The sequence below is a fragment of the Camelus bactrianus genome, chromosome 2 (assembly GCF_048773025.1).
Source record: "Camelus bactrianus isolate YW-2024 breed Bactrian camel chromosome 2, ASM4877302v1, whole genome shotgun sequence".
Classification (NCBI taxonomy): Eukaryota; Metazoa; Chordata; class Mammalia; order Artiodactyla; family Camelidae; genus Camelus; species Camelus bactrianus.
This window is the reverse complement of record NC_133540.1, coordinates 88339029-88362762: the sequence shown is the minus strand read 5'-3', so window position 1 is coordinate 88362762 and position 23734 is coordinate 88339029. Positions and strand designations below refer to the sequence as shown.

At 33.1% G+C, this 23734-nt stretch overlaps 1 protein-coding gene across 4 annotated transcripts in view; it reads left to right on the top strand.

Annotated features, from left to right (window-relative positions):
- Positions 1-23734, top strand: part of CNOT6L (CCR4-NOT transcription complex subunit 6 like) — a 92309-nt gene that overhangs the window by 11076 nt on the left and 57499 nt on the right. Inside the window, exon 1 of one of the 4 annotated variants that reach the window (XM_074345842.1) lies at positions 13941-13959. The exons of the other annotated variants lie outside the window; for them this stretch is intronic. Within the exon in view, the coding sequence (XP_074201943.1) occupies positions 13946-13959 (14 nt within the window). The 5' untranslated portion in view covers positions 13941-13945. Of the gene's footprint in view, positions 1-13940; positions 13960-23734 lie in introns of those variants that run through there. 4 annotated transcript variants of the gene reach the window in all.

Here is a 23734-nt window from a genome sequence, read left to right as displayed (position 1 = left end):
CTTTTGCACTAGACTGTGAGATTTTTAAGAGCAGAGAGACCTCACCTTTGTAGCTCCAGCATTTGATACATAGTATGGGCTTAACCCCTACTATGTACTAAGTGTTTAACATATTTTAGGGTCTTAGTAACTGTTTATTAAATAAATGGATGATCAAATGGCATTAAGATGATAGAAAATTGTTTCACCAAATATGTAGTAGCAGAAAGGCATGAGTCCAGATTCAAGGAGGAGAGGGACATTGAGTTAATATCTGGTTAACCTCCAGCATTTCAGTGGGAATAAAGAGGGTAATAAAGCAAATTAGAGCATGAGTATTATAGAGGGGTTTGAACAAAGAATTTTAATTTTACCCTAGGTTTAACTCTAGAGCAGCAAGTGGTTTTCTATATCCATAAATTGAGGTTCTCTTATTAATACCCGAGTTTTATGTTGTAATATTGTTTTAGTTGATTTTTTTAGGACACAGCTATATAATTGTTTTGATTGATAGTTATTGTAAATATGGCTCTAGAATCTCGTAATTAATACTATTAAAGACATTTGGGAGCATTGAGTGATTTTGAGAGGTTGGTGGCAGTTTTAAAATAATTAAGAAGATTAATATAGTTGAGGTATGCAGAATCAGCTGAGGGGATCAGAATGGGAGGAGAGAGTCTCTTTTACAGAGTTAAAATTAAAATCCGAAGTGATAAGTCAAGAGAGAGATCTGTGTCAATTGGGATAGAAAAGAAAAGTTTAAAAAATTTTTTTTATTGATTTATAATCATTTTACAATATTGTGTCAAATTCAAGTGTAGAGCATAATTTTTCAGTCATACATGAACATATACATATTCATTGAGAAAAGAAACCTTTTAAGTGACATCAGTGATTATGAAGGAAAAGTCAGAGATAATTGAAAAATCAGAAGAAGAATGCAGTTTGGGAAAGAAAATTATGAGTTTTGTAGTAGACAAACTGATTAAAATTGGAATGCTTTCTATTTTGCCTAAATTTAGGCCCTTCTTACTTTATGCCGGTATAATTAGAATACCCTCATGATTGGTTTCCCTTCCTGCCTCTAACACATTGGTGTTAGGTTTGGATATGGGTAGTTGGTTGTAGGGACTCTGGCAGTCTGGAGAAGGCTGTGGAGCCTTTTCAGAATAATGCTTTTAAGTGAATGAAAGAAGTAAGATTAAAAAGGAACCTGGTACATTGAAATACTAAAGTACATGAAAACAGATGTGACATATTAATATATGTGCCCCTTTATCAGTGCATTTAAATAACAAGATCTAGCAGTGAGTCTAATAACTACTGTAATTTTGAAGTAGTGATATATATATATAGTGATATTTTGATGTATCTGTAACAACTATAATGTGATATAAAAATGTACCTTGTGTTAGTGACAAGAATCGCAGGTACTGCTAATATTATGGGAGGTTGCTTAGGTCTAATTGAAAAAGGTACTAAATTTTAAGTAGAGGTTAGTGAAACTAGGGATATAATTTTTTTTCTTTTACAAATTTACAGATTCTCTGTATGGACCCCAGGTTAATAATCTTTGCTGTACTGTCTCCCGGTTTCAGTCTACTCTGTATTTTTGTCATATTATTCTCAAATTCTTTGCAGATGGTAATATTTTTTCATGTCTGCTTTTGGAAATAATTATGTGGTCTTTGTAAAAAAAAATAAAATGACACTGAAGAGCATAATTTTCTGGTTACCCTATCTCATGGAGATCAAGAGAGTTACTAGTATAATATATATGGTAGCATTATCTGTTTCTGGGTAGTATGAACTTATGTAACCACATAAGCATACGTAAATAGAATCATACTGTATTTACTGTTTTTTTAAACTTGCTTTTTGATTTAACAACATATCATTGGCTTTTTTTCTATGAATAGATATGCTTCATGCTTTAAAAAAATTATGGCATTAAAAATTGAAATGTATATTAAAGAACACAAAATTCATCATTTTAATGTGTACACTTCAGTGGTTTCAGTATTTTCACTGTGTTGTGAACCACCACTACTATCTAATTCCAGAACATTTCTATCGCCCTCAAAGAAACCTCATGCCAGTTAGCAGTTCCAGTTTGCTGATTCCTTCATCAGTTGGCAGCCACCAGTCTACCTTGTATCAGTTTGCCTATTCTAGGCATTTAATATAAATGGAATCATCCAATATGTGACCTTTTGTGTCTGGTTTCTTTCACTTAGCATAATATTTTCAAGATTATTCTGTTTTGTAGCAAGAAACAGTACTTCATTCCTTTTTATGGCTGAATAAAGTGCCATTGTATGGCTATATACCATATTATGTTCATTTGTTCATAGCTGATGAACATTTGGGTTGATTCCACTTTTTGGCTAGTATAAATAATTCTGCTATGAACATTCATGTACAGATTTTTGTGTGGACTTACGTTTTTGCTTCTCTTGAGTATATACCTAAGAATGGAATTATTGGATCATATGGTAATTCTGTGTTTAAGTTTTTGAGCAGTTGACACACTTTTCCACAGCAGCTGCATCATTATACATTTCTACACATCATGCTTTTTAATGGCTGGATTGTAATTCATTTTATTGATGTACTGTTATTTAATTCTCTTTTGATTGGCAGTTAATTGATTTCCTTTCTGCAGTTATCAATTCTAATGCAGTGAAAGGACCCATATATGCACCTTTACACACTGTTTTAAATTTTTGTACAAGTGGTAGAAGGTAAATTTGTAGAAGTGGACTTGCTGGATTAAAATGATTGCACTTTCAAAATTTTGATACATATTGTTAGATTGCCCTTTAGGAATGTATAAAATTATGCTCCCACCACTTGTGTAGTGGGTGCCTATTTCTCCAAACTCTCTTTCATATTATTAATCTTTGCCATTCTGATAATAAATTCATATTCTTTTTAAAATTTTCATTTATTTGGTAAGTTGGGTTATTTTTAAAAAATTTTTGTGTGTAATTTGCCTGATCATGACCTTTCCCCACAATTTTTCTCTTGGATGTTTGCATTTTTTTCTTCACTGATTTGTAAAAGCTGTTTGTATTTTAGAAACATTGTTCATTATATATATTATAGAGACTTTTTGCTCCAGTTTCCTCTTTATCCATGGAGTTTATGACTGCTCTTTGTCTTAAGGACATTAAAATTTTTTAATACTGTTAGTCAGTCTGTTTTCTTTATGGTCTGTAAAGTTTTTTAACTTGCTTTGAAAAGTTTTTTGCACCCCCAAATTATGAGATGATTCCTCTTTTTTTTTTTTAAAGAAATGTATAAAATTAAACTTGTCGTGGTTTAGTAGAAGCAGTGTGAATTTTGTAGTTGGAGTTTCCCATGTTTAAATTCCAGTCTAGTCACTAATTAGCTGTGGGGTGTTCGGTGTTTCACAACTTCTCTGCACTTCAGCTTCCTCTTCAGTAAAATGGCAATTAATAGTAGTTTATAATTTTAGTAAAATTAAATGTATAATGCATGCAAATTGTCTAGCACAATATCTTAACACAGACAGACGGGGCATTCAGTGCGTGTTTTCTTTTCTCTTCCATTTATAAACCGTCTTCCTTCCACCTACTTAAAATCTGTTCAGAAGATAAGGGAGGAGAAAGGTTCAAGAAAAGAGGGTAGCCTTCAGTTTTCAAAATCAGAGAAGCCATACAGGATGAGTACTGACTGAAAAGGGGATTGAAAATCAGTTTAGTAATTTGAAGCCATGTATGTTTAATAAGAACAGTTTTTATTAGAGTGGTAAGAGAGATGGCCATATTTTGATAGGGTAAGACTAAACAAAGCCATGTAACATACATGAAGGCTGATATTTGCATATGCAAATGTATTCATCGTTATTTATAATCTTTGAGAAATAGTTGTAACTCTTCCTTTTTCTTTCATTGGTAGAATGCTGGTAGGAGGATAGGCACAGCAATACTAATACATATATAGTATGTGTATTGTATATAAATTGTATACAAGTTTAGGTCATTTTTATTACTATTTACAAATTACAGTACGTGTAGCATATTTCTCAATTAAATCATCAACTAGTCGAGAACTATTGCTTCAGTCGAATTTTATTCTTGCTAGCTCTTTTATTGAATTCATACACATTTCTTAATTATAGTTGTTTGTAAACAGTGTTACATATCTTTTGTGGCAACCAACTTTAAATACATTAGAAAGAGATGTGAAATACATAAATGTTTACAATGTAGTGATCATTGTTTTCCCTTTCCACAAGCTTTCCTAGACTATAAGGTTTTCAGGGCAAGGAACACAGTTCTAGTAATTAAAAATAAAGTTTTTTTTTTTGGCATTACATTTTCTTTTCCTCTTTTTTTTGGCTTTTTGTAAAATAACCTCAAAATAAAGTTTCAAGAAATTGTTAATCAAGATGTTTATTAAGCTCTTCCTCATAGAGAAATAATAAATATAGATTACGTCCAACTGGGTTTTAGAAAATGATACCAAATTCTGTTCCTTGATTCTGGGCAACTCCCTGTATGTTGTAGCTATACCACCCTCATTTTGTCAGCCTCAAAACAAGAAGGAAATTTTCTGTACTGGTTAGCTCAGGAGGAAGGTAATGAGTTTAAGTAACAAAACAGGAAATTTATTCCTCTGTGACCTTTGATGAGTTTGTGAAGTTAGCATTTTGACTGCAGGGTTGATATTCAGAAGAGTTTTATATTTAGTTTGCTTTATTGCTTTTGCAGACTTATCTACCTGCCAGGAAAAAATAGGAGTCCAAGTTAAAGGCTCTGCTACCTTTGTGGGAAATGATTAACAATACTCTTCCTTCTGCTGACAGAATCTGGGTATCTGTATTTTATAATGGCTCATTTTTGCTTCCACACAGGGCGAAAGTATCCTTTTCCTGAAACCAAGCTTGACTCAAAGCCTTTGTAAATTCTCTTATTCTTTATCCTTTTAAGCAACTATTTTAGGAACTGTTTTAAAGCTGATTGCCCTTCCCTTCAAACCTTTTCCGCTCAGTACAAAGCACCACCTTCTTGGCAGTCATTTGTATGAGTAGAGTGGGTACTCTTGTTATTCATGCCAAGAAGTTAAGGATTAGCTCTATTGTTTAACGCTATCTGTTTTGGATCGATGTGAGTCTGCATTGGCCTTGCCTTTTAAATTCTTTCATAACTGAGATTCTGGCACCTTGGAACCCTTTCCTGGATGGAGCTTTTCTTTGTTCCTTATTGAGTTTTATCCCAGACAGAGTTTAGTTACTAAGGTTTTTCTGTTTTACACTGTTTTTAATGTGGACTTGTAGATTCCAAGTTATAAACCTTGATTTATAGATAAGTAACACCTCTTCATGTGTATTTTGCTGTGTATATCTAACGCTGGAGCATTGTGCAGTTTGGTTCATGTCAAAAGTATGGGACAGCTATTATGATTACTCTCAATATCAGTCAGTGAGACTTTGTATTTAAGATTTAATTATTTTTCTAAAGAAATAGAAAAGCTAAAATAATTAGAAAAGCTATTAATTATGAAAAGGGTTCATTAGTTTAATCCTTAGTTTTTTATCCTAGTATCATGTTCAGTTTTTTAGCAATGGAAACCAATTTCTTGAATTAGTGTTTAAATTTTCTTGATGCAATGCAGCATTCATGGTTTATACAGAGGTGGGTTTTTTTGCTTATATGAACAAACTTAAGAGATTATATTTATGAAATACTATTGAATTATTTGATTTTACATACCACTAGAGAGGCAGAGCCTGAAATTGAAAGGTAAGAGAAGGAAAAAAAAGATGAAATATTTTGTTTTGTATCAAGTGTTAGAATGTTACTTCAGTTTTTTTAGACTTAACATGTTGGACTGAGTCCAGTTTTTCTAGTGGATTTGTTACTTTGAGTTTTAAGAACTCTCATATTCTTGATATGCTTACTTTTTTCTCTTTTTTGATATGCTTACTTTTAATCAATGTGGCTTATCTAGATGATCTGTGATCCATTTACAACTGCCCTTGTAGCTTGTCTCAGTTAGGGTCTGAACATACTTACTCTTTACTTTGTTTATAGTAGCAATGTTTTCATTACTTGCAGGTTTGAAGAAACAAGACTGTGCTGTGTGTTCCTGTTTACTCTTCTTTCAGACTGCACAGCCAGTTGATCTCGGAGAATACTTTGGGTAGTACTTGTTATTGATAAGGAGTTTTAGGAGAATGCTTTCAGTAAACTTTCTGATCTTAAATTGTAGACATCTTTGTGAATAGAGTATTCTTGCTTCTGTCCCCCCGCCCCAACTTAACTTTCGTAGGTTAGCTGTAGTGGAGACAAAGAATTCAAGGGAGAATTTCCAAAAGATAGATAAAGTGACCTTTGATGATTTTAGTGTTTTAAGGAGAATGCTGGGAAATAGACAGAAGGACTTTACATGTTTATCTTTAAACATATGCCAAATATATTGGATAGTTCCCTTTTGACTACATAATAGCATCTTGGGTACACAACAGGGTAGAAACTTTGTTCTCATCCTGTGGCTTTTTCCTTGCATACCTGGATATCCTACAACTGCCCTTCAAAGAGGGTTATTTGAACTTTATTGGAGTTAGGCTGACAAAGAATTTGGAGGACAAAAGTACAAATTAAAAAAATCCCAAATCACTTGTCTTATTTATTTTGTCAGTGTCTGTACTTGTGACTGAAGTAGGAAATTAAAGGGAGGAACATCTAGTGTGAGAATTCATTAGAGAAATAGGAACATGGTTTCCTTTATGCTATCTCAAAGTTTGTTGAATAGTAAGCTCACTGTGATGGATGTTACATTTGTTGTTCCTGTATCAAAAAAATTGAACTGTTTCTGGGTCACTATGTATTCTATTCAGGTTGCTTGGATTCAGGCTGTGAGGGAATCCTGAGTCTCTAGCTATGCTCTCATTTACCCATCTGTTCTGCTAGTTAGGGTTGTACTTGTTTCCTCCAGGTTTCTGAGGGGTTTATATATATATATATGAAGAAAAATGAGAATTGATATAGCAATTTATTAATTTATAGGTCTTGTACTGGGCTGTTTTAAAATCAAGACCTGTATGGACCTCCTACTCTTCAAATTCCGTGCTTCTAGATCAATGTTTTGAATATCATTTTTTGCCTAAGAATCAATTTGCTGCAATTATCAATGTTGTTTCCTTTCATTCAGCAAAATTATTTTGAAATTTACCCATGTTGTCATGTGTATCAATAGGTCATTCCTCTTTATTACTGAGTAATACTTTATTGTTCCACATTTTATTTATCTATTAGCCTGTTGATAGGCATTTGGGTTGTTTACAGTTTTTAGCTATTACAGATAAAATTGCTAAGAACATTTGAGTTCAACTGAGTCTTTGAGTGTACATATGTTTTTATGTTTTTGGGTAAATATTTTGGAGTGGAATGTCTGCATCATGTGATAGGTATATATTTAATATTTAACTCTTTAATAAACTATGAAACTGTTTTCCAGTGTTGTACTATTTTTCACCCTTACCTGCAGCATATGAGCATTCCAGTTGCCCCACATTATCACCTCATCAGTCTTTAAATTTAGCCATTCTGGTAGATAGTATCTCATTGTGGTTTAATTTTTATTTCCCTAATGACTAATGACATTGAGCATCTTATCATGTACTTATTTGCCATACATATGTCTTAATGGGTAAAGTATATGTTAAGATGTTTTGTCTAATAAGAAAATTTTCTTATTACTGACTTTTGAGAGCCCTTTATTTGTTTATGCTGGATATAATTTTATATTATACATATGATTTGCAAATATTTTTTTCCCAGTCTGTGATTTGCTTTTGCATGTTACAGTGTTTTTCAAAGAACAAAAAAGTTCTTATTTTGGTGAAGTTCAGCTTATCAATTTTTTGTTTTATGGATCATACTGTTTTTCTGTTGTTTAAGAAATCTTTGCTAAACACATGATCGCTAAGATTTTCTCTTGTTTTCTAAGAGATATTTTACAATTTTAGCTTTTATATTTACAGTTCCCTGTATCTCTTTAAAATAGCGATAATGAAAACATCTACAATTTAGGGTAGTTGTGATTACTAAGTGAAGTGTAAAGATTGAGGTTGCGTTGTTTGAGTATGACAATCTAATTGCTCCAGCACTACTTATTAAAGATTATCCTTTCCCTATTGAATTGCCTTGGTACCTCTGTTTAAAATTGCCCATATATATGTGAGTTTACTTCTAGACTCTATTCTCTTCATCTGTTTGTTTATCTTTATGCTGATACCTCATTACCAGGATTACTATACCTTTATAGTAATTCTTGATATCAGGTAGTATAAGTCTTCTAATTTTATTTTTCCTTTTCAAAGTTACTTTGGCTGTTCTAGGTCCTTAATATTTCCATGTAAATTTTAGAGTAAGCTTGTCAATTTCTATGAAAACTACCTGCTGGAATTTGATTGGAATTGCGTTCACTCTATAGGTGAATTTGGGGAGAATTAACATCTTTGACAGTGTTGAGTCTTCTGTCATATGAACATGCTATATGTCTTCATTTACTTAGCTCTTTAATTTTTCTCAGCAGTGTGTTACAGTTTTCAGTGTACAGGTCTTGCACATTTTTTCGTATTAATCTCTAAGTGTATAATTTTTGATACTGTTATAAATAGTATTCTAAAAATTTTAGTTTCTGTTTGCTTGTTGCTTTTGTACAGAAATGCAGTAGTTTTTTGGGGGGGCTGTATATTTGTATTGTGTCCCACCGTCTTGCTAAACTTACTAGTTCCGTACCTTTTTTTTAGATTCTGTAGAATTTTCTGATTATACACAATTGTGTCATCCGAGAATAAAGATGAGCTTAGTTCCTCCTTCCAGTTTCAATGCTTTTTATATCTTTTTCTTGCCTGATAACATGGGCTGGAACCTGCAATACAAAGTTGAATAGAAGTGAGCAAGAAAGCATTCAAAATTTCACTAGTAAGTATGATGTTAGCTATAGATTTTTCATAGATGCCATTTATCAAACAGTACATTTCCTTTTATTTTTTAAATGAGAGTTCTTTTTCTTTTCAAATAAGAACAGTGGTTTAGATTATTTAAAAGTGCTTTTTATACCTCTGTTGATGATATTATATAATATATATTAGTCTGGATAAAGGTGGATTATAGGTGGATTATATTGATTTTTTTGGAGTGTTAAACAGCCTTGCATTCCTGGGATAGTCACAACTTGGTATATCACCCTTTTTATACATTACTGGTTTTGGTTTGCTAAAAATTTTAAAAACATTTCATGTACTGTCCTTGTTTGGTTTTCATATTAGGGTAATGTTCACCACAACTTTATGGAAGAGTTTGCATAGAATTCGTATTTCTTCCTGAAAGGCTAACCATGGTTGAGAACTACTGGACTACATATGATTTCTGTTTCCTTCTATTTTTTTCCTAAAATTTTAATTCTGTTCTTATATAATAAGATACATACATTCTTATAAATAAAGAGCAATTCATATGTATTATTTAATGCATGAACCTCCTTGGAGGTGCAGTGGGAGAAGTAAATAAATTTTGCTAGGTACAGCTCAGAGCAAGCTGATGTTTGATTTGAATTTTTCAGTGAAGCAGAATTGACTCCAACAAACTTGAGGAGCTATAGGAGAGGGGAAGTCAGTGGTGTGCTACAGTGGTGTGCTTGAGTTGGCTTGTGCTGACTTGAAAGTGCCTGACACTCAGCAGTTGATGGCTGCTGTTTAGTACTCAGGAGAAGGCCCAGAGTTCTTGTGAAGTTTCTCTCTGTTCTGCTGCTCTGTCCTCAGACTTCCAGGTTGAGCATATGAAGTGGTAATGGTATATTGGATAAGACTGGGGCTGTAGAAACAGGCTGCTTGGGTAAAAATCCCAGCTCTGCTGCTCTTTAGCCATGTAACCAGAGGCAAGTTCTCTTTGCTTCTCCAAAACAGAGATAATTAAAACACCTACAACTTGAGAGTAGTTGTGATTATCAAGTAAATTAATACATGTAGAACACTATGAATGACGTTTTAATATGGTTGGTACTCATTGAATGATAGTTATAACCTGTTATTTGTGTCATGGAAATTGCTAAGATGCTCAGCCTTTAATGGAATGCCTGTCTGCTCCTCTTACTACCTGTAGACAATTTTAATTGGCCAGGATGTCTTTAGTCAAGAACTTTCGGGTAAGTAGGACTCATAACCTTTGACTTTTCCCTTTCTATTGTAAGTGACATTTTTGCAGTAGTACTTGATTTTCTAAATACTTGTTTAACATACGTCATACTCTGGACTCACTTCTGTGCAGGATTCTCAACCTTGGCAGTATTGACATTTTGAGCCAGATATTCCTTGTTGTGAGGGCCTGTCCTGAGCATTGTAAGATGTTTAGCAGCATCCATGACCTCTACTTACTAGAAGCTATTAGCAGCATACCCCCAAGTTGTGACAACCCAAAATATTTCAAGATGTTGTTAAATGTCCCCCGAATGGCAAAATCATACCTGATTGAGGACCATTTTTTAGAGGGGACTTCAGTGTGTGCTGTAATTTGAGACTGTGATTTGTTGTTTCAGTATTTCTTGGAAGTCATGCTCTTTGGTATTTACCCAAATGGATTGAAAAATTATGTCTACACAAAAACTTGTACTTGGGTGTTTATAGAACCTTCATCATGATTGCTAAAGCTTGGAAGCAACTAAGTTGTCCTTTAGTAGGTGAGTGGATAAACTGTGGCAAATCCAGACAATGGAAATATTACTCAGTGTTAAAAAGAAACAGGCTATCAAGCTATGAAAAGACATGGAGGAACCTGAAGTACATATTTCTGAGTGAAAGAAGCCACTCTGAAAAGGCTCCATACTATATGACTCCAACTATTGGACGTTCTATTCTGGAAAAGGCAAAACCTTGGAGATAGTAAAATTATCAGTGGTTGCCAGGGGTTAGAGGAGAGGGAGGGATCAAGAGGCAGTGCACAGAAGATTTTTTAGGGCAGTGAAACTATTCTGTACAGTGCTACTTTAGTAGATACTTATCATCATACATAGGTCAAAATACATAGAATGTAAAACAGCAAGAGTGAACCCTATTGTAAGCTATAAACTTTGGGGGATGATGTGTCAATGTAGGTTCATTGATTTTAGCAAATGTTGGAAGTATTGTGCTGTGTGGGGACACGGAGTATGGGAACTCAGTACTTTCTGCTAAGTTTTACTGTATATCTAAAATTGCTTAAAAGTAAAGTTTATTAATTAAATTGTTCTTTACTTCATATTACAAGAACAATTTATTGTCAGTATAGAAAAATTAGAGGATATAGCTAACTAGGACAAAAATTATCCATAATTCTATCATTCTTTCAGACTTTTTCCATACCCATTGGTACAGATTTCATATATATACACTGTTTTGTTACAAAGATGGGATTATGCTATATGCAGTCAGTTTTTGTTTTCAGTTAGCAGTACATCGTGAATACTTTCCCACAGATTTAAATGTTCAACAATTAAAAAAAATTGAATTAGTGCCCTTCCACAATTGGAGAGTGGACTGTTCTGATTTTTTGAGATGCTTTTTGCTACATATAGATTGCCAACTGTTAGGTTAGGCTACCAAAAAATAAGCATCCAGTCTATGCCTATTATAACTTAGTGTTTTTCTTTGGAATTATTTACTGCAGAACTGTAGATTGGCACAAATATTGAGTATCAGAGAGGACCAAGTGATAGAATTTTGGGTAAACCAATTCTGTGGAATGTAAGTTTTGTGCTGCTTTGAAAAACTGTCATTATTTGAATCCCATGTGTCTGTCTAAGAAAATCATGGAATTTTAGGGTGCTTATTAAAGGAAACTTGTTAATAGGCTATTATCACTGTAAAAAAGTTACAAGTTTTTTTGGAGGCTAGTTCTCAAAAGTAAGGATAACAAGTGCAATAATAAGAGTTGGTGAAAGTTAAGTTTACAAGTTAAGTATAGAATATATGATCTTTTAGTTACTACTGTATGTATTTTTGGTCACATTTTGGAATAACTGGCATCACTTCCTAACCATCACTGGGGAGTCCTTTTTCATTTATTCACTTTGGAATTGCCTCCTGAGAACATGGGATTTTATTATTTGGTGCATTTCTTGCATTCTAACTTTCCCTCTTCAAAATCATGTGGAAACTGAATTGTAGAAATTTTTTTTCCTGAGGCAGTTCATTTGTCTGCCTCAGTTGTATGGAGTTGGATTGCTGTAGCTTTTTCTTGCTGTATTTGATATGTTTATGTATAAAAACAAAATTACAGTATCATTCATTAACTTAGTATTAATTTAGAAATTTTATGATATTTTTAATGCAGCCATTTTTGTATACATTAAATTATAGTGATTTTCATTAAATATGTGTTAATCTGAAATTTCTGAATAGAAATTTTCTGGGATACTTTAATTAATGAGACATTTCTAAAATTACAGCCAACTGTCACTGAGAGGGAATTTTAAATTAACCCTTGGGGGCATAAACTTGGGATTTTGTTGCATTTCTTCTGTGGCATAAAATCGTTCTTTAAGACAGAATAATCTAAATCTAGATTTCTACCTCATGTTTATTTTCAAAATCTGAAAGAATTTATTTTAGAACTAGAAGATAGTCTAGTTGCTGACCCTGAAGAATCCTGAATTGAGAGATAGTCTGCTTTAAGTTTCAATTTCAAAGAAGAGTATGAGAACACATTTTAAAATTCAGTTAGTCATCTTATAACTGAATCTGTTCACTACACAAGTGATTATAATTGTGCATGCTGAAAAATGGGTTAAATGTGATGACAGTCAAATTCTGTAGTCTCCTATGCTGTAGTCTGCTTTTATGATGGGAAGTGACAAGGATATTTTATAATTCATATAACTACAGGGTTTTTAAGGCATGTATACATGTAGAGAGAATTTGTGTGTTTTTGTTATTTATTATTAATAAATTTATACCCTCAATTATAATTTCTTTAAGAATGTGACAGCTGAATCAGTAGAGGATAAAGGTCCTCTTGGAAATGTGACTAAAAGAAATGCTGTTGAGCAGAAGAAAGTTAAAGGGATGAAGGAAGGAGGCAGCCACGATTGATAGTGTCATGTTGTTACTAGACTCTCTTATGGCTGGCAGTTTTTCATGTTAGGAGTGTGGTCTATAGGAAAGAGTCAGGAGAGCATAAATAGATTTTTGAACTTTCCATGATCTTTCCTCTGCCAACCTATACAGCACTCTCTCTCCGTGCCTTCAGCGATATTTTTAGCAGCTTTGAACTGCTTATAATCCCTCTCTCTCATGTGTGTGTGTTAGAGGATTGTGGGGGTGGAGGAACTTTTCTAATATCCTGGGTCACCATAAGCCCTGTTAGAATTTATTAGTCATTAATAAAGTTGACTTATTATAACTCTTTGGCATTGTTACTAAAAGTCTGCAAAATCTGTGGTTTTAATTTTTGTGATTTTACTGGCTAAACTCAATTTATGCTATATTTAGGCTGACATATTTATAAATGCCTTGAGGTGAAGCTAGAGATAGGGGAATCATACATTCTGTTTGTTTATTTTCTGTTTTTACTCTCTTAAGTGGTGTTTTGAATGGTAAAGTAATTTTCCCCGGTTGTTTTGCTTTACCAAGAGACAAGAAGACTTAAATTATTTTATTTCTTGAGTGTATTTCTGATGATGATATTATGAGTAATTATAGATTAACCAGTATATGTAGTTCACATCATCACGAAAATTGCTTTATCCTCATTATAGTCTAGCCCTCCCTCCACCCCTTGCCCCTAGCAGTCACTTATCAGTATTCTGTCCCCATAGTTTAGATTATTCTGGAATATCATAAATGGATTTATATAGTACATAGCCTTTTTAAAAATTTGAGATTATAATTGACATGTAACATTGTATTAGTTTCAGGTGTACAGCATAATGACTTGATACATGCATATACTGTGAAATGATTACCACGAGGTGAGTTTCGTTAACATTCTTCACTACATAGTTATACAATTTTTTTGTGTGTGTATGATGAAAACTTTCAAGATTTCTCTTAGCAACTTTCAGATGTACTGTACGGTATTACTAACTTTAGTTACCAAGTTGTGTATTACATCCCCGGGACTTGTTTTGTAACTGGAAGTTTCTACCTCTTGACTCCCTTCACCCATTTTGCCCCCCTCCCCAACCCCTGCCTCTGGCAGCCACCAATCAGTCTATGAGTATATTTATTTGTTTATTTGTTTGTTTGTTTTTTTGGATTCCACATTAAAGTGAGTTACAGTATTTGTCTTTCTATGTCTGACTTACATCACTTAGGATAGTACCTTCAGAATCGATCTATGTTGTTTCAAATGACAGGATTTCCTTTTTTTTTTAAATGACTGATATTTCATTGTGTGTTTTGTGAGTGAGTGTATATGTATGTGTATCACATTTTCTTTATCCCTTCATTGTTGATGGACACATAGATTGGTTGTATGTTTGGCTATTGTAAATAATGCTGCAGTGAACATGAGGGTGCAGGTATCTTTTCTGGTAGTGATTTTGTTTTCTTGGAATAAATACCCAAAGTGGAATTACTGGATCATACTGTAGTTCTGTTTTCAATTTTTTGAGGAACCTCCTTACTGTTTTCCATAGTGGCTGTACCAGTTTACATTCCCACTAACAGTGTGCAAGGGTTCCCTTTTCTCCACATCCTCACCAACACTTGTCTCTTGTCTTTTTGATAATAGCTATTTTAACAGATGTGAGGTGATATCTCATTGTGGCTTTGATTTGCATTTCCCTGATAAATAGTGATGTTGAGCCCCTCTTCATGTACCTATTTTGAAAAGTGTCTGTTTAGATACTTTGCCCATTTTTAAATGGGATTTTTTTCCTATTGAGTTGTATGAGTTCTTTATATATTTTGGATATTAACTTCTTGTCAGATATATGATTTACAAATATTTTCTCGCGTTCTGTAGGTTGCCATTTCATTTTGTTGATGGTTTCTTTTACCGAGCAGGAGCTTTTTAGTTTGATTTAGTCCAACATGTTTATTTTTGTTTTTGTTTCCTTTGCTTTTGTGTCAAACCCCCAAAAGCATTGCTAAGTCAAGGAATTTACACCCTATGTTTTCTTCTAGGAGTTTTATGGTTTTGAGTCTATATTCAGTTCTTTAATTAATTTTGAGTTGATTTTTGTGTATGGTGTATGATAGGCTGTTCAGTTTTCCCATCATCACTTACTGAAGCAACTGTTCTTTTCCCATTGTATGTTCTTGGCTCCTTTGTTATAAATTAACTGATTGTATATTTGTGGGTTTATTTCTGGTCTCTCTGTTTTGTTCCATTGAGTGATGTATCTGTTTTTATTCAAAATCATACTGTTTATTGCTTTGTAATACAGTAAGAAATCAGGAAGCATGTCTACAGCTTTGTTCTTTCTCCAGATTTCTTTGGCTCTTCAGCGTCTTTTGTGGTTCCATATAAATTTTAGGATTGTTTGTTCTATTTCTGTGAAAAATGCCATGAGAATTTTATCAGGATTGCGTTGAATCTGCAGATTGCTTTGGGCATTTATGGATATTTTGACAGTATTAATTCTTCCAATCCATGAGCATGGAGTATCTTTCCATCAGTTTGTGTCTTTAGTTTCTTTCATCAGTGTGTTACAGTTTTCAGTGTAAGGTCTTTCACCTTGGTTAAATTTATTCCTAAGTATTTTATTCTTTTTGATACAAATGTTAATCTGTTTTTTTTTCTGAATTTCTCTGATAGTTTGTTATTAGTGTATAGAAACAACAGATTTTTTGTATATTGATTTTGTATCCTGTAACTTTACCAAATTCATTTATTCTAACAGTTTTTTTGTAGAGTCTTTAGCTATATGTGATAACATGTTACCTGCAAACAAATAGTTGTACTTCCTTTTCGATTTGGATCTTTTTTTTTTTCTTTCTTTCTTTTTCCTATCTAATTGCTCTGGCTAAGACTTTCAGTACCGTGTTGAATGAAAGTGGCAAGAGTAGGCATCCTTGTCTTGTTCCTGATCTTAGAGGAAAAGCATTCAGGTTTTCACCATTGAGTATGATGTATGTTGTGGGCTTGTCATACATGGCCTTTATTATATTGAGGTGTATTGTGTATAGCCTTTTGAGTATGGCATCTTTAATTTAGCATTAATGCATTTGCCATTCATCCATGTTGTGTGTATCATTAGTTCAATCCTTTTTTATTGCTGAGTAATATTTCACTGTATGGCTGTACCACAGTTTACCTTTTTGTCAGTTGAAGGTCATTTGGGTTTTTTCCAGTTTTGGGTGGTTATAAATAAACTTGCTACAAATATTTATGCATGAATTTTTGTATGAGCATAAGTTTTAATTTTACTCGGGTAAATACCTGGGGATAGGATTGCTGGGTTGTATAAATGTGTTTATAACTTTATGAGAAGCTACCAAACTGTTTTCTGAAGTGGCAGTACTATTGTGCTTTCCCACCAACAAAATATGAGGGTTTGTGTATGTATGGATGTATGTACAAATATGTGTATATGTATAAACATATACACAAGGATGTGGGTGTATGTGTGGGAGGCTTCCTTGTCAGTCTTAGCTATTGTTAAGTTTTCAGTGTAATCATTTTAATAGGTATGTAGTGATATCTAATTGTGATTTTAAGTTGCATTTCCCTAATGCCTTATGTTGAGCATTTTTTCATGTGCTTATTTTCTGTCTGTGTATCTTCTTGGTGAAATCTCTGTTAAATGTTTTTGCCACTTTTTAAAAAATTGGAATATCATGTTCACTTCTGCAGCACATATTTTCTTATAATTTTGTTTTGAGAGTACTTTATATATTCTGGAGTACTTTTTCACATAAGTGTTTTGCAGATATTTATTCTCAATCCCTGGACATGTCTTTTCAATCATGTTTCAAAGATCAGATGTTTTAAATTTTTAAGAAATCTAGTTTGTCAGTATTTTTTTTTATGGATTGTGCTTTTGTTTTATCTAAGAAATGTTTACCTAATCCAGGGTCACAAAGATTTTTCTCTTATATTTTCTTTTATAAGTTTTATAGTTTTTGGTTTTACGCTTAAGCTTAGATCCTTCTAACTTATTTTGTTTATGGTGCAAAGTGTGGATTGATGCTTATTTTTTTATTTTGGCATACAGATCTCCAGTTTTCCCAGCACCATTTGTTGAAAAATCTGTCCTTTCTCGATATATTGAGTACCTTCACACCTTTATGAAAATCTATTGACTGTATGTGTATGGGTCTATATCTGGTTTCTTGGTCCTGTTTTCTTGAACTATACACGTCTATGTTTCCATCAGTACCAAACTGCTTGGATTATTGTTGCTTTCTAGTAAGGCTTGATATCAGATAGTGGGGACATCCAAGTTTACAGTTCTTTTTCAAAAGTGTTTTGTTTCTTCTAGATCCTTCCACATACATTTTAGAATCAGCTTGTTGATTTTTACATGGGGAAATATTCTAAAGAACAGGTGAAAGATGATTTCCACTATGAGGGATAGATGGGACTTTGACATCATTGAAAGAGATGAGAATGTATGTACCAGAAGAAATAAAAAATTCAGGCTACATCAAAAAAGTGGAAAAATAAGGGTTTGGGTAGGAACTCATAGTCCCAGAAAAATTGATGTTGAAAATTTTAATATAGTCTAATTCCCTCCCATTTTCTGTGGGATAGTTAGATTGTATTCAGTATCTTTAGATAAATGGGAGACATTAAATACAAAAAGCATTAAAGCATAGTGTTTGTTAGGTAGAGACCTAATTTGAAATGATAGGATGAGAATCATAAGCTTTGGTTGTCTAAATTGATTGCTGATGAAATAAAATGAAACTTGTCTAATAGTAGCCTTATATTGGAATTTTGAAGTGCTTGGTAGATTTGTAATTCCAGGTCTTCATTTTTCCTTTTAGTATTTATGTTTTGTGTTGCTGCTGCTGTTGTCTTCTAGTATGCCAAAGATGGGAGAAAATTTCTAGATATGCAGAAAAGGAGTTTTATTCTTTCTGCTTTTTCTCTCCCTCCTGAGAGCACTTTTACGAATAGACTATACTTTTTCCTTTTTATAGAGTAAGAAGTTATCTTTCTGCATTACCCTAAAGTTATTTTTGGATTACCTTTAGAAAGAAGTATAACAATCATTATGTTTATGTCATTCATACCCAGGGCTTTATTGTTACATATGCCTGTGCATTTTTCTTGGGTAGATAACTGGTTTGACTTGGCATATGAAGTAGATCCCTAATAGTAAACTGACTAGAAATAAAACATATTGAGTCCATATATTTCTAAAGGCCAAAAGAATCCTTGGTACAACTTTTATCTGATTATTTGGTTTACCAGTAAGAATCATAGAGAAAATATGATCCCTGGGTTAAGAAACCATTTCTCATCACCTTAAGTTAAATGTACTGATACGTATTTAACCTTGTTATCTTTGTCTCATTCCCGAATATTAGGCCATTTAAAACTTACCATTCTTGTCCTGGGAACCCTACTCTCTACTTGTCCTTGACCGTTCTGCAAGTTATCTGCTATTCATGACCCTCATCCTTCGTGATAAGGATATTTTATTCTCCCTTTAGCTGTACTAGTTTCCGCATAGTGGCAATAGGGAGCAATGCAACTACCTGATCAGGAGAAAAAAAGTAGTATCAAGAAGAAATGCCAAATTCTTAATAGAATTATTTGAAAGAATATTTAATAACTTTTTTTTTTATCAAGTCATGTTGTAAGAATGGTGTAAGGTACATGAGGGCAAGGATACTGTTCATCTTTTCCACTGTTGAAGTCCTAGTGCTTGGTATAATACATGATAGTAGGCCTGCAGTAAATATTTGTTGAATAAGTGTAAAACTGGTCAAAAACATGAAATTCTGAAAGTTTGAAGATTATTTTTTCCATAATGATATGTGGCTTTACCATTGTAAAACATGGATTTTCTCTTGTTTTTGTTTGGAGTGGTGAAAGATTGGGAGACATCATGAAAACTTTGAATGGGTTCTTTTTTTAATTTATTTATTGAAATATAGTCAATTGCAATATGTCAATTTCTGGTGTAGAGCATAATGTTTCAGTCATACGAATACATACATATAATTATTTTCATATTATTTTTCATTATAGGTTACTACAAGATACTGAATATAGTTCCTTGTGTCATACAGAAGAAATTTGTTTTTTTATCTATTTTATATATAGTAGTTAGTATCCCACCCCCATCTCCCTGGCAACCATAAGTTTGTTAATATGTCTGTGAATCTGTTTCTGTTTTGTAGATAAGTTCATTAATGTCTTCTTTTTTGTTTCCTTTTTTTTTTAAATATATTCCACATATGAGTGATATCATATGGTATTTTTCTTTCTCTTTCTGTCTTACTTCACTTAGAATGATGATATCCAGATCCATCTATGTTGCTGCAAGTGGCATTATTTTATTCTTTTTTATGACTGAGTAGTATTCCATTGTATAAATATACCACGGCTTCTTTATCCAGTCATCTGTCAATGGACATTTAGGTTGTTTCCATGTCTTGGCTATTGTAAATAGTGCTGCTGTGAACATTTGGGTGCATGTATCTTTTCAAATTAAAGTTCCCTCCAGAAATATGCTCAGGAGTGGATTTGCTGGATTATACAATCCCTATCAAATTACCCAGGGCATTTTTCACAGAACTGGAACAAATAATCCTAAAATTTATGTGGAATCACAAAAGGCCCAGAATTGCCAAAGCAGTAGTGAAGAAAAAGAACAAAGCTGGAGGAATAACCCTCCCAGACTTCAGACAATACTACAGAGCTACAGTAATCAAAACAGCATGGTATTGGCACAAAAACAGATATATGGATCAATGGAACAGAATAGAGAGCCCAGAAATAAACCCACAGACTTACGGTCGATTAATCTTCAACAAAGGAGGCAAGAATATACAGTGGAGAAAAGACAGTCTCTTCAGCAAGTGGTGTTGGGAAAACTTGACAGCTGCATGGATATCAGTGACATTAGAACAGTCCCTCACACCATACACAAAATAAACTCAAAATGGCTTAAAGATTTAAATATAGACAAAACACTATAAATCTCCTAGAAGAAAACATAGGCAAAACATTTTCTGACATAAGTCTTAGAGGTGTTCTCCGAGGGCAGTCTACCCAGGCAATGGAAATAAAAGCAAAAATAAACAAATGGGACCTAATTAAACTGAATGGGTTCTTCCTGAATGTTTGCATTATTGTTATCTATGGACTTTAGTTGAATATGTCATTGAAGACAAATGCCATCCAGAGGCCTTTGGTATAGAAGAGGAGTGGGAATGTCGATGAAATTGTTATTTATCTCAGGGTGTCTTCTAAGCTCTTGTGATTGCCATCAGTCTTTATTTTCATCAATATAATTCTGCTCTATGCAGTGAGATTTGCTGGGTGCTGTTTTTCAGTATCAGCTGGTGAGCACATTTAAGGAAGTTATAAATTTTGTATGACAGTTGTAGTGATTAATAGTTGTGTATAGATAGATATTGATGAAGAAATAGAAACTTCAGAAATGCTTCAGTGCAACAGTTATTTTGCTTTATTAAAGAAGGTAGACTTAGACATATTTTCTCAAAAAAGAAAGTGGTCTTAATTAAGAACAGATGGGAAGGACAGATGTTAGTCAAGGTGGGTATTCAATAAATAACAAATAATGTGTTGCATAACCTTTGGGAATAAATGGCAATAGAAGACAGATTTATCTGAGAATATGTAAAATGTAGTAAGTCATTGACGTCTTGCTCTAAAATGTAAGCAGAAATATCTAATGTAGGCTTAATTTTGTCTTCTTTCAACTTTGGGAACTCTGCCAGCATCTGCAGCTCTGCCCCAGATTGCTTTGCAAACTACTATTGAGACAATCACTTAATGTTTCTTTGGAAATAACTGTGTGTCTAATGGTTTGTACTTTATGGTTGGATTCATTGAGTTAGAAATCTGTGATTCATTATGAAGCATTCTTTGGTGTTTGTAGCACTTTCTCTTTCTTATTCTAAATTCTGCATGATTATTGTGCTGAACTATAGATTGAGATAAATGACTTTAAATTTATAGAAGGTGGTGGGAGAGAAGCTGTAGTTTAACACTATAGGATTAATATCTTTATATACACTGTAGAGCCTGGTGGGGTTTTTGTGTGTGTTTTTTTTTTTAAATAACCTGCTCCAAATGACCAAAATTAACAGAAGTTTAGTTCTGGCCTTTAATAATTTGCTTTGATTTGACTCAGATAACTATTATTATTGTTTTTTGGGGTGTTGGGGTAGGAAGGAGTTATGCTGTGTTATTTTCCTAGCCCCTAGCCCCAGGTATAAAACCTGAAATTTGGGATTCCTTAGCAATATTATATTTGGGGGGTATTTCATATATATCTTGTAACATGGTATTCATTGAACAGCATGTTATATAGGCATGTTGTATTTTATTTACAGTTTTGGAAACTCCAATTTAAATTTTTCTAGGGCAAAGTGGCCCTACTGTTACATATAATGTCACTTGTAATGTAAAAAAATTGGAATACATTTTCCATGAAGTCAGTATTTTACAAATTTACCTGAAGTTTTTGCTTAGTGAAACAGAAAGCCGAGAAATAAACTAACGAAAATCTTCACCGTGTGTGGTAATTAATCTGTCTTTGGTGATGGAGATTAACTTGTTTACTTTCGGTATAGTCCATGTAGGAACTAACAAGTAGGAGATTATCAGTTTCTTTGTCCAGGACTGACAGTATCAGAAACTTTGCACTAGCACCTGAGATGGCTCTATAGGTGATTTGCCAAGATCCAAGGAATGGGGGAAATTGGATGGCAGGTTCAGAGAAGGTTACGTAGTTATTAGGGGAGCTATGTGGAGTATTTTTCATACTATGGAAATGAGGTTGAGGACTGAAAGTTAAAAAATGCTGTGTTGCCAAGGGTCTTTTAGTTTACTTTGTTACATGATCAGGATCCTTGGTTATAAATTAGGTTGATGTAATGGGAGAATCCTTTGGGAACTGATGTAAGACATTGCAGAAATTGAAAACTCTTGGAAAAACTAATTCAAAAATCTGCCTCTTATCAATTCAAAAAAGAAGATGGAAAAAAAATAAGCTGCTAGGCTTTACAAAATAAAACATTCCTATTTTCTGGATGAAAAGTGTCCGTCACTCTGTATTTAAGCCTTGGACTGACCTGTATGTGAGACTGTGAGAAAGCACATGTGTGTCACATTTAGAGACTTAAATTGCATTTGAATTATTATTTTATATACATACATATTTTTTTCTACTCACAGGCATACTGTTCCTATGTATTTATTTTCTAGTTGGAGTACTGTTGCTGTCCAGTATAAGTTACAGGTATACAGTATAGTGATTCATACTTTTAAAGGTTATACTCAATTTATAGTTATAAAATATTGGCTGTATTCCCTGTGTTGTACAATATATCCTTGAAGCTTATCTTGTACATAATAGTTTGTATCTCTTGATCCACTGCCCCTATATTGCCCCTCTCCCCACTGGTAAACACTGGTTTGTTCTCTGTATCTGTGAGTCTACTTCTTTTTTGTTATATTCACTAGTTTGTTGTATTTTTAGATTCTACATATAAGTGATATCATACAGGATTTGTCTTCTCTGACTTGTTTCACTTAACATAATGCCCTTCAAGTCCATCCGTGTTGCTGCAAATGGCAAAATATTATTTGAAATAATTTATTATATATCATTTAAAAAATATTTTGTGTTATGTATACATATTATATATTATTATATAATATTATTTTATATTTTAAGTTATTTTGAAATGGGTCTTTGTGATACATCTCCAGGGTGGAAAGTTGATGCTGAGGTGAGGAACTGAGAAAGAAAATAAAGCTGAATAGGAGGATTCAGTAATACCTATTTCCTAAATTTGAGCTAAGTTTTTAGTAGAATGTTTGAAAACCTGATGTTTGGGATAGTAGTGATCACAGAACTATAGACTCTTCTAAATTACTTAAATGAAAAATATTTTAACTTCAGTCAGACTATCCAAATCTAGATTCACTTTGAAGAATTAAGTGAATTGTATTTTTATTCGCTTCCTAATCAAATCTGAAAGAGGCCTCTGACTCCTAATATAAGAGTATTAGTATTACTTTGGTTTTTACATATTATAGACATGGGTAAACATTTCAGGATCTGTTTTGCAGGAAGAGGTTTTGTAAATTTTAACAGATTTGCAAAGATGGAAACTTGTGAAAAATTTAAAGATACATATTTCTTATATGGTAGCTGTTTTAGAGATGAGAGTTAGAGGGTCAGAAGAGATGACAGTTATTAAGCTCCTATCTAGATTTTAAGAATATTTAGGGAAATTGAACATATGGACTAATGACCATTTCATGATGCTAATTTTTAGAAGAGCATTGACTGTTAATTGGGAAAAGTCGGAGGAAGGTGGTCATTTTCAGGATTATAAAGCATATGATCATTCCACAAATATATACTAAGTGCTTACTATGTGGTAGGAACTGTATAAAGATATAAAAAAGATAGTCCTTCACATAGAAGTAACTCATCGTCCCCTTAAGTAACACACCATCTAGTGGGAGCCATAACTAAAACAACCAAATAAAGTTGACCTATCCTCTGTGTTTTATAGAAATGATTTAAAATTAATGAAACATGTTTTTGCAGACTTCTTAGTCTTTTTTTTTTTAACCGA